General features: G+C 46.3%; 1 protein-coding gene across 7 annotated transcripts in view; it reads right to left on the reverse strand.

The window, feature by feature from the left end:
• Positions 1–12312, reverse strand: part of APBA1 (amyloid beta precursor protein binding family A member 1) — a 238069-nt gene that overhangs the window by 80187 nt on the left and 145570 nt on the right. For 2 of the 7 annotated variants that reach the window (XM_055578269.1, XM_055578272.1), the window contains exon 1: positions 6609–9421. In XM_055578269.1, the coding sequence (XP_055434244.1) occupies positions 6609–7799 (1191 nt within the window). In that variant the 5' untranslated portion in view covers positions 7800–9421. Of the gene's footprint in view, positions 1–6608; positions 9428–12312 lie in introns of those variants that run through there. The other 5 variants (XM_055578271.1, XM_055578274.1, XM_055578270.1 and 2 more) reach the window with 5 other exon arrangements.

The following is a 12312-nucleotide window of genomic DNA, read 5'->3' on the forward strand; positions in this document are numbered from 1 at the left end:
GTTTGATTTACACTCCCATTCTGGGGGGGAGCAATTCTTGAACAGCTCCCTGTGAAAAGGTGCCAGGGAGATAAATTTTCTGGGGTTCTTCGTAACTGAAAAAGTCTTACTCCACCTTCACACTTAATTGGGTGTTGGCCAGTTAACTGGCCAATCTTGCACTGAGACTGGGTGTCGGCCTCCCGGTTTCCAGTGTTGCTTTTGAAGCCTATACCATTGTTGTGATTCCTAATCATTTGTAACCTGTTTCTCCCTCTCTGAAAGCCTGACAGATATCCTCCTTCTCCTCTGTTTTGAAATTTCTGTAGGTCTTTTATTGTTCTAGGTACCTAGTAGAATTTTCCAATCAGGAAACTGTCACGTCCTTTGCCTTGAGGACATAGCTTTTCATAATTTCTCCATTTTATCTATGTTCCTAATTCTTTCCATCTAGTGACTTAACTATTCTACTTTTTTGAAGATTTTTTTCTACTTTGTCTTCTAATCATCCCACTGAAGGAGTTTAAAAATTTCTGCCATTTTTTTAAATTAAATTTTGTTTGGAATGTTCTCTTTTAAAATGGCATCCTATTTTAATTTATGGCTCCCCATCTTCTTATCCGGTCCCATCACTTCATGGCAAATAGATGGGGAAACAGTGGAAACAGTAACAGACTATTTTGGGGGCTCCAAAATCACTGCAGATGGTGACTGCAGCCATGAAATAAAAAGACGCTTACTCCTTGGAAGAAAAGTTATGACCAACCTAGACAGCATATTAAAAAACAGAGACATTACTTTGCCAACAAAGGTCCATCCAGTCAAGGCTATGGTTTTTCCAATAGTCGTGTACGGATGTGAGAATTGGACTATAAAGAAAGCTGAGCGCTGAAATTGATGTTTTTGAACTGTGGTGTTGGAGAAGACTCTTGAGAGTCCCTTGGACTGCAAGGAGATCCAACCAGTCCATCCTAAAGGAAATCAGTCCTGAATGTTCATTGGAAGGACTGATGCTGAAGCTGAAAATCCAAAACTCTGGCCACCTGATGCCAAGAACTGACTCATTGGAAAAGACCCTGATGCTGGGAAAGATTGAAGGCAGGGGGAGAAGGGGATGACAGAGGATGAGATGGTTGGATGGCATCATCGACTCAATGGACATGAGTTTGACTCAATGGACATGAGTTTGAGTCAACTCCGGGAGTTGGTGATGGACAGGGAGGCCTGGCATGCTGCAGTCCATGGGGTCGCAGAGAGGTGGACACAACTGAGTGACTGAACTGAACTGATCTTCTCTGAGAGTGTTAGTGAATGTTTTATAGTTTTTCCCTGCTCTAAGCACTGCCTTTATTTCTCCAAGTTCCTTTCCATTTGCTTTTTGTGTGTCTTTCATGTTAGAGATGTTCTTTAAATATCCAGTGATCCTTGGATATCCACTCATATTTAAGAGGGTCCCCAAAAAGCCTACTGGAAGATCTATAAGTGGCAGTAAACTTCACTGTGGGGTGATCAGGTGGGGACCCAGAGTTTTGCAGGAAAGCACCCAAACATTAGTAACTGAAGGTGTCTATTCTTGGGCCTTTTTGTTTCCTCAGAGAGGAATATTCTAATCTCTGGCTAGGGGGTGGGAGAGGGTAAATTCTAAGCCTGATGGCTAAGAAGTGCAAGACCTTCTCAGGCCCAGTGATTAGTGGCCCTGTGTTCCATAAGGCACCCCTAACACCCACTTTCAGCCGTGGCTAGTGTCCCCAGTTCCAGCTCTTCTCTGGTCCACGATTTCTTTCCAGTAAGCCTCCCACCTTCTGTGGAGGCGAGGGAGGAATGGTAATCTGGTGGCATGGGCTGGAGAACAGATTTGGAGTCTAATTTCTCCCATGACACAACTCCAAACAATCCTCTCTTCTTTTTCAGCCATACTCCTGCCATATGAGATATCCAGTGTTTCATTCCTTAGCCTTTTAAGGGGCCTACAATACAAAGCCTCACAGACACTAGGCAGAGTAGGGAACACAGAAACCTTATCAGTGTATTAGTGAGAACCCACCAGGCTATGAGGCTATGTTGTGGCAATGAACCACCCCAAACCCCCAAGGTTTAAAGCAACAAACACTGAGTCCTCTCTCACACTACATGTTTGCAGGGGCAGCAGGGAGCCCTGCTCATCAGTCACCTAGGTGGACAGAGGCTCAATCACCCTGTGACACCAGCACTTCCGCCTGAGGCTTCGGCAGAAGACGGTGCTCTGAGCTGCTCCCACGTAGAAGCAGTATCACACTGCAGTGCGCCCATGCCACTGCCGCATCTCACTCTGAGGGGATCAGGAGGGGCAGGACAGTCCTCCCTGGGCTAGAACACAGAGAACAACCGGCAATACAGGGTTGGGGGCACAAATTTTGTTCTCACCTGCTGCCATTTCCTGTCTCCTGGCACTTATGGGTTTACATATTTTTTACTATTTTTACTGTCACTTTAGCGTAGCTTGAAGAGCAAGTAGAGATAAACACCAATTCAAGCCACACAACACACTATTCCAAGTAGCCAAAACGCTCCCACTTATGATGTGTGCTTGCTCCTATCCATGTCTCTGATTCTACCACAACTCTGTTCTTTACTCAGAGTGAATCTCCTGCCTAAAGAGAGAAGGGCTCAGCTCAGTGCTCTGTGGGAGGGGGTGGGGGTGGGAGGGAGGCTTAAGAGGAAGGGATATAGCTATACGTATAGCTGATTCCGGAGAAGGCAATGGCACCCCACTCCAGTACTCTTGCCTGGAAAATCCCATGGGCATAGGAGCCTGGTAGGGTGCATGCAGTCCATGGGGTCGCGAAGAGTCAGACACGACTGAGCGACTTCACTTTCACTTTTCACTTTCATGCATTGGAGAAGGAAATGGCAACCCACTCCAGTGCTCTTGCCTGGAGAATCCCAGGGATGGGGGAGCCTGGTGGGCTGCTGCCGTCTCTGGGGTGGCACAGAGTTGGACACGACTGAAGTGACTTAGCAGCAGTAGCATAACTGATTCACTTCATTGTAAAGCAGAAACTAACACAACATTGTAAAGCAATTATACTGTAATTAAAAATAATTTTTTTTTAAAAGAGAGAGATGGGTAGAGTGTGGGACTTTCAGAACTAGTCATTCATTAACAATATTTTAAAGAAGGGGACTGGAAGGTAGTTCTCAAACATATACCTGGAAAAGAGACTTTACTAGAAGCAAAGCATGTATAAAGTACTTTTTTTCAGAATTTCCACTCACTGATGAGCATCTAGTCTGTATTCAGTAAGTCCTTGCTAATGAGCAGTTCTATTTTTGCATTCTGTAGGATTCAGTAGCAAGCAGATGTCAGTTTCCTCCAAGTAAGAGAAAAATGCTAAAGTTCCGAGGGAATTAAAAGTAGTGTGAAGAACAAATTTAGCTATCAGCAGGTATCTCTGGCAGGTAGTAGTACAGGTGGTTTTTATTTCTGTCTATTTGCATCACTATGGTTTCTGATGATGCTATTTTGAGAATGCACTGCTTCTGTAACAAGAATTCCAGCACCCCTTCCCCAGGCCTGTTGACCATAACCAGAGTGGGAGAGACCATTCCAGGAAACCACACCCATGTTAATATGAGATTTAGCTAGGTCTCTAATCCATAGGGGCTTACATGGAAAAACTACACACATGATACTTGTCTTTTACATCAGTGGTTTTCTTTTTTTTTTTTTTTTTTAAACATACTCTAGAATCATAGGGAAAATTTACAAAACAAAACAAAGCAAGGAAAACAAACCCAAAGAACAGGTCACTGGACCCCACCTAAGGTATTCTGGTTTGGAAAGAAAAGGTAGTAATGCCATTTTAAACAAGTACCTTCCAGAAAGACTTCAGGCCACAGTGCTTTTAATAGTGTTTTTCCATTTTCTACAACAGCATACATGAAATGAGCACTCAGTAAATATTTTTTGATGCTGAGGTGGAAACTAATAGAATGTATACACTTGTATTTTCCCCCATAATATCATCAAAGAGGTAGCAAATGAAGGGCTTTCCTATGGCATGACAGATGAAATGCAACCCACAAATTCAGACGGTTTAAAGACAACTGGTGGATTACTTTAAGGCACAGGGTTTGGGGTTTGCTTTGTATTAACTATTAATAACTCAGAAAGCCCTATTCACCAATTTATTAGTGTTAAGTTGAATTTCTGACGAGATGGGATTCTAAAGCATCACCAACTATTCTAAAATCAATTCTACCTTCTGAATGAAACAACTTGTAAGTGGGTTGTTATATTAGTTCAAATGGATAAAAGCAAGCCCCCAGCCCTAGTGGAGGCTGTGTGGTGGGTTCATCATCAGGTTGCAGGGACCAGGTGGTGAAGCAGGTCGTTTCACGGAGCTGGTACAGGTGAGAAAGCCGAATGAAGAGGACAGCATCTGTACCAAATGCTCCTGCGGCTTTTTTCCAACAGCTTTCCAAGTTTCTAAAAGGATTTAGAACCTGGTCTCCTGCCAGCTCCCTACTTTTAAAAGCCTGCTCCATTTCTACTACATTTGCAAAAATGCTAGCTGCACTCCATCCTTCCAAGCCAGGAGAAACCTGTTAGAGGCTAGAGGTCACTCAGAATCCTGCATAGGAGCACACCTATTTTAAACTGTTTGAATGTGAAGCCTGGACTACAGAGGGGAGACACCGAGGAGGCTGAACTGACCCAATGCCGCCCCCCTGGCTGGGGAGGATGCAGATCCTTTTCAAGCCTGTTCCAACCCTGCCTTAAAAGGGATTGAATCAGCTAACAGCCATTGTTGAAATTTCACTTTAGTGTTAGTTGCTCAGTCGAGTCCGCCTCTTTGCAACCCCATGGACTCCTATGTCCATGGAATTCTCCAGGCAAGAACACCAGAGTGGGGATATTCCTGATCTGGGAATCGAACCTGGGTCTCATGCATGGCAGGCACATTCTTCACCATCTGAGCCACCAGGGAAGCCCATGATTTAAAGGTGCCTGTGATTTAATCAGTTAACAGCCCATGCTGACTGTTACTAAAAGAGGAGGCAAATGACATCACTGACCTGCACAGCCTTTTACCTCTAAGTGAAATGAACAAACAGCTTCCAATAATGGTTTCTCACTCCAAAAGGTATACTCAGAAATAGATAGGTGCAATCATAAAATGCAGAATTATATGAAACCAAATTTAACCTCTTGACCCTTCTTTTACTCCAAGCTCCCATTTTAAATGAAAGTGCTTAAAAATTATTCAAGAGAATGGAAAAGTGAGAGTTGGAGGAGAAAGAGAATCTTTAGAGTCAGGTAGTGGGGGCAAAGGTTAGCCTTCTTGATTTATTTCTGAGTAGACTGTGACACCCAAGCTTGCCGAGTTATCAAATTTCTTGGATATTTCAAAAATGGAAAGTGAAAGGCCGACGAGGCAGCAACAGCTTTCTGTAGCTCTTCACAAGAAAGTATACTTCTGTTCAAAAGCATGTCTTTCGTGAGGTGAGAAGCTCCCTCTCTGGTACCACCAGAAATCAAAACTAAGCCCTTCTTGTAAGTCACAAAGAAGGGGGAAAAAAAAAGCAAACAAACTGTAGACACCCCTTGGCTGCTAAGGGCCCGGAAGAATTTCCTTGATTTCCTCTAAAAAGGCCACTACTCATCTTAAACCTATAAGGGGTTGATTTAAGACAGTGGTTCTCAAATTGTGGTCCTGGGATCAGCAGCCATCAGCATCACCTAGGAACTTATAAGTGACAACGCTGAACTTAACATGAGCCCTGAGATCCCAGAAAACAGCAAAGATTAAAGACCCCCATCCTCCCATTTCGTTTGTGAATATGACTTATGCAAAGAACCTCTTTCCCATAGGACTTGAGTAACTCACAGGTGCCCCTTTGTTTACCTATGACAAGGCCAGACACAGACCCCTCAAATTCCCATTCTTTGCCTGAGAAATGATTAGCTGAGCTGATTAGTCAAAACGGAATGCTTATTAACCAACCTTTGATTAAGCTTCTCACCCTCTTCCAGGTACCTGGACTTTTGCCAGTTTACCGCGCCTCCTCACCAGCCCCTCCTAGGAAAAGGCTGTTCTCAGATTAAAACACTATCAAGGGCAGTTCGTTCAAGCCATGCTTCATCCCACTTCTTCACATCTTGTCCTTTCAGGCCTTGCTTACTCCTACCTATGAAAGAATCCCCTTTTGCCTAACCCTAGAGACCCTTGCAGATCCCACAGTTCTACTGCAAGAGTTCCTGTTACAACAGTACCTTTCCAATGAAGTCTCTCCTTCCTCAATCCAGACTTGTTTTTTATTTAACGTTAAAAAATACAAATTCGCAGGCCCTGCCCCAAGTCTAAGTGTGAAACTAGGGGATGGAAAGAGGTGCGTCTGGAAACCAGGTTCTGAACACATGCTCCAGTGACAGTTTGAGAACCACTGATTTATCGCAATCTCTCAACACTTAACTCCTTCCTACCTAGTTTTCGCTCACCGGCTGTTAAGTGCAAGCTGTTTCTGAGCATGCCCAGAGATCATTTCTGTCATCAAGTCATTCCTAATGACAAATGACGCCACCCAGGGCCCGTCTCCCCTCCTGGCCGCTCGTGGAGCTGAGCGAGCCCGAACCCGCACACACTTACATCGCCATCCACCGGCCTCTGGTCGTCACAATCCCTGGTGGGACTAATGTCCTGGCGCATGACCCAGATGGGCTCTTTGGGCTCGTCGGGGGTGTAAGGCGAACGGATGGTCCTGGTTTTCACCTCCTCGATGGCCTCCTTGATGTCCTTGATGGCCAGGGAGATAGCATCCCTCTTCTCCTTGCTGTACCGCTGCACCGCCTCGCCGCCTGCGGCCCGCTGCGGCCCTCCCGGCGCTTGCAGCCCGGGGCTGTCGGGGCGGCCTCCGCCCGGGGTGGGGGCGCGCTCCAGGTCCTGCTCGGCCTCGGGCATGTCCTCGGCCGCCTTGTCGAGGCTTTGCGAACTCATGCTCTGCTTGACCTCGGCCACGATCTGGTCGATGTCCTCCTCCTGCTCGTAGCTGTCCATGCGGGGGTAGGGCGCGAACTCTGCCTCCTTCTCCGGGCTGTCGGACTCCCCGTCGGAGCGCTCGTCATAGTGGTGCAGCCGTGCGCCCAGAGCCTCCTGGCGGTAGGCGGCCGCCTCGTCGCGCTCCTGCTCGTACAGCCGCAGACCGTCGCGCGCGTCCAGCTCGGGCGCGTCCCCAATCTCCTCGTACACGTGCTCCTGGAGGCCCCCGTAGTCGGCGTAGGGCTCGGCGTAGGGCTCGTCCTCGCCGCGGTGGAAAAGCCGGTGCGTGTAGACATAGCCCGAGTAGGCCGCGTTCATGGCCTCCTCGTGCTCCAGCGAGTGGAAGTGCAGGTGGTTGGGCAGCGCGCGGCGGTGCGTGGCCTCGGCGTGCTCAGCCTCCGCCTGCTCCGTGTACTCCTCGGCCTCGGGCCGGTACTGCACAGCGTACGCGCTCTCGTCGTCGGGGTCCTGAGTGCGCTCGGCGTCGTAGCCGTCGCGGGCCGCGGCGATCACGTCGCCCTCGGCCGTGTCCGTGTGGTTGTGGAAGCCGCTCTCCGTGCTAGCCGAGCGCGCCAGGCACTCCCCATGCTCATCTTCTTCCTGCTGCTGCTGCTGCCCAGGCTGGGCGCGAGGGTCCTCGACGGCGCGCCGGCGCCGGGGGCGACCCGCATAGTGCTGCTGCTGCTGCTGCTCCTCCTCCACTTCGGGGTGCTCCAGGTCGGCCTCCACCGACTCGTTCACCTCCCCGCCTGCCGCCTCGTCCGTCACCTCCACCTCCGCTGCCCCCTCCAAGTGGTTCATGGTGGGCGTCGGGGACGGCTGGGAGAGAGGCTGGGCCGGCTCACTGCGCTCTCATTTTGCTCCACCCGGCTGGAAAAACAAAAAGGGGGAGGGGCTATTACGTGGTTCAGACTGTAGGGAGAAGCCGAGTACCAAGATAATCATAAAAACAGCTGTTATTGATCTCGTCTGAATTGCGGTCAATTAAAAAGTGATTGCAAATTTAAGCTCAAACTGACAGCACATAGTTCATCATCTTCGTAGCACGTGTCGTAATTTGTAATTACATGTCTCCTTGTTTCATTGCTTACTGGCTTTCTCTCTTCCCCACCCCTAAGACCGACAGCCTTCTGAGCCTTTAAGTTCCCCACCGTGCTTACTATTCAGGTTCTGTTTCTGATGCATATGAATAGAGAGTACTACCACATTGAATGAGCCAATTGACACTTTTCCATCTGCTAAGAGATAAATCTCTCTAAATTAAACTAGGATCCTAGACACTTTAGAAACGATTTTAAAAATAAATTTCAAGGGAAAAAAGGACTTTCCTGGTGATCCCGTGGTTAGGACTCCGAGCTTTCACTGCAGGGGGAAAGGGTTCAATCCTTGGTGGGGGATCTAGGATCCTGCATGCTGCGGGGCCAGGGAGAAGGAGGAAAAAAAGCCTTGGGATGTTTTGAATCCACTGCTGTCAGTACAAATATGCAGCCATTCTGAGGGAGGCTTCAGCCATCAATGGGTTCTCATCCTGGAATTACTGGCTCTGTCACTTACCGTTAAGTAGTTTAATTTTCTGAACCTCCACCATGAGACTGGACTCATTTCCTGCAGCAGGATGTTAACAGCTATCACGCAGAGTAAAAAGGCTCCCTGCTCAACTAAGTTTGGGAGATGCTGACTTAAGTTGACTTTCCTTGTGAATACGCAAGCGGAGGAAGATACAGGATGCAGGGGTTACCCAACTTGTCTGACTGGGAAACACCTTTTCCCTAGAGGCCAGCGTTCGGACAAGTGCACTTAAAACACTGACCAGCTAATTCCTAATATTCGCTCCCCTCATACACCCTGGATCTAAAATTCTTTGATTCTGTAAGTTAGCATTATAGCTGATACTTTACAACATGCTAACTTCTTTAAAATATGGGTATGTCCCTTTCCCTATTTCCAGAGGGACTTGTGACTACAAAGATGGCTTTGGTTTCAACCACTATCCAATGTGGTATTTTGCTATTTGGTAAATTCAGTATTTTGGTTTCTTCTTATCTAAAATAGCTTTATAGCATAATCTGCATACAGTGTATGGAAATAATTGCAGGGGATGTAAAGAACAACAAAAACAGGCAGGATCCCCATGATTTTAAGGCAGTTGTAAATGGGTTCAATGTGTGTAAACTTAGTGTCCTTTTGGGGGGCTCATTTTACACATGGACAAAACTGGGAAATGAACTCTTCAATGTAAGAGCAGAAAGCTCCAGGAGGACCAGGGACATCTAATGGACTCTAATATTAGGATGCATTATATTCTACTCAGCTCCCACCGTAACGATTGCAATTTCCTTCAAGCACTGTGATAGCCCCAGTAGTAAAGGAGGCCATTTTGGAGCTGCCAAGTTCATCTTAAAGCAGTAGTTACCATCTTTACCCCCTTCTTTGATGGATCCACCCCAAACACTCACTAGAAAACAATTATGGTTTAGCAGAGATGATCAATCCTTACTGCTTTCCTCCTTGACAAGAATCCCACTTCATACAAATTAGACCCAGTCGTCTCTGAAAAGTTGTGGCTTCCTCTTATTTAACCCCTGAGAACGGTGACTGTGGACAAGGTATAAGAAAGTTTTCTAAGTACGCATTTCTGTTCAGACCAGATGGTTAATGCACGTAACAGAAGAGGCAAATATTGGTGCTGACAGCACCCAGGTTAGATGGCCTCCAGTGGTGCATGAAATATACAAAACAAATATTCAATTCCATACAAGGCATGGACAAGAACAGTCTATCCAAGTTTCCTTCATAAGGACTCTCTGGAAAAGACAACAGATAAGAACCACACTCACGTTCAAATCTAAGTCTGCTGAGCACAAAGCAAGCATTCATAATGGAGGGATACGAAACACACCAGATACTTCCCTGGGTACTGTTGCCCTGCAGTGTGTCAGCTGTGTGTAGTCAGTTAGAGATGCAACGACCACCATCCAAAACACATGAGCAGGCCAGCAATTCATAATAACCACGTGCAGAACTGACCAAAACCCCATTTTCAGTGAAAATGGCACTTTCTTTTCTAGCCTGATGAAAATCTATTGATATATGTATCAAAAAGAGATTTTAGTTTATTCTGGGTTAAAATCATGTCTGACTAGGAAATGGTGCTGTCTTACAGAGCACTGATTGATCCACAGGCAATGCGATTTGTGTGCATGTTCATACACTGAGTCATGTAAAGAAAGTACCAAAAAACAGTTCTTTAGGGGAAAATATGTTAAACTAAGGTAGTTTTGATTCACTGAAGCTTTCCTTTCACTGGGTGTATGGTCCTTATACCCCTTCCCCAGCTTCAGGGGAATGTTCACACACAGAGTGAACCATCCTGGTTTCAAGAATATAGTTTGGGTTATAGTGTTGGCAGCATGTTAATGGCGCCCCACTCCCACTGGAAAATCCCATGGACGGAGGAGCCTGGAAGGCTGCAGTCCATGAGGTCACTGAGGGCTGGACATGACTGAGCGACTTCACTTTCACTTTTCACTGTCATGCATTGGAGAAGGAAATGGCAACCCACTCCAGTGTTCTTGCCTGGAGAATCCCAGGGACGGCGGAGCCTGGTGGGCTGCCATCTATGGGGTCGCACAGAGTCGGACACGACTGAAGTGACTTAGCAGCAGCATGTTAATTAATAACAGGCTTCAATTTGAGGGATTCCCTAGGACAAAGGCAACTACCAACTTTTAAAGATGGAGGTGACACTGGGGTCAGGTCCATTGGTAGCACACAAGAGGACTGTTCCCTGTACACTGGCAAATTTGCTTATTTAAAAAACCTCACTCAAGCTGTTTTATCTTTTCGTTAAGAATCCCAGGTTGTTGTAGGATTATATATTGGTACCACCCTTTGAAAAGAAATTTGGCAAGATGAATTAAAATCTTCAAAAGGTAATATACATTTGCCCCAGTAATTCTACTTACAGAAATCTCAAAGGAAAAATGCAGATATGGACAAAGATATTTCTCATGCTATTTGCTTAAAAGGCAAAGATAAACATTAAATATTAAGCACTAGCATTAAGTATCAATAAGTACAGAGCTAATAAGCACTTCAGCATATTGCAATCCAGGAAGGTGTGGGGGGACCTTCTGGCTGGGTAGCTCCACCTGGCGTTCCCATGGCACCCAATCTCTACCTGCCACAGCTAAACAAAACATGCCTCCTCAACCTCCTTCCCCATTCCAGCTCCCAAACCTGGCACCCCACCCCACCCCCGTGTTTCCTGTTCAGGTGAAAGGCACCACCAAGTTCCCAATCCAGGAATTATTATTGACTTGTCTCTTTCCCTCACCTCCTTCCCCAAACTGATGACCAAGTCCATTGTCTTAATAACTCTCACATCATCCTCAGTGCCGCTACATTGTCTTGGTCCCTCTCGTCTACAAAATTATTTCCTTAACTAATTTCTCAGTCTCCTCTGATCCATCCTTACCACTGCTAACCTGCTCATCTTTCTAAATACAAACCTGAATCCCATAACCCTATTTCTTAAACTCTTCAGTGACCCTCCTCTGTGTAGTACATGGTGAAAGTGCTTAGCTTTCTACCAGACACTACTAGGCATTTTCCACATAATGACTTATTTAATCCTCCCACTAGCCTATGAAGAACGTACTCTCCTATTGTCTTTATAGAGATTATTGTCAGCTCTTTCAAAAATGAGGAAATGGAGGCAAGTGGTATTAGGTGATTGCCCAGTCATGTACCTGGCAGAACTGGTGTCTGATCCATACTCTCTGGCTCTAGGCTCTGGGTGCCGGAGTCCTACTCCTGATGCTTCATCAAACAAATGAAGCCACATCTCTCCTCCAGCCTCATCTTTTTGCTTCATCTGTATCCTGCAGTCTAATACCCAAAGTCCTGACACTAGCCCTAGCTGCCTTCCCTATCCTAGCATATTTTTTCATTTATAATTTTTTGCTGGTGAATCTGTCTTATCTTCCCCAAAGCAAGGGGAAGTCACTTCTACTTAATGAGTGTCTATTACGTGCCAGCCTCCAGGCAATATTCTGGGCATAAAGGCAGAGCAGTGGCCAAGCCAGAAAGGCTGCTCTGTTCTTGGGAAGCCCCCATTCTAATGCATGGGGGTGAAGGGGAAGGAGAGGGGGAAGAGATAATGATTATGTTAATAAACAAATCAGATAACATCGGAGAACAAAAAGTCTTATGAAGAAAATGAAACAGGGTAATGGCAGAGAAACTGACTGAGGAGAGGGGGTTATATAGTGGCCAGAGGAAGTGATTTTGGAGCTGAGGCCTGAATGATAAA

This window comes from Bubalus kerabau, chromosome 4 (assembly GCF_029407905.1).
Source record: "Bubalus kerabau isolate K-KA32 ecotype Philippines breed swamp buffalo chromosome 4, PCC_UOA_SB_1v2, whole genome shotgun sequence".
Classification (NCBI taxonomy): Eukaryota; Metazoa; Chordata; class Mammalia; order Artiodactyla; family Bovidae; genus Bubalus; species Bubalus kerabau.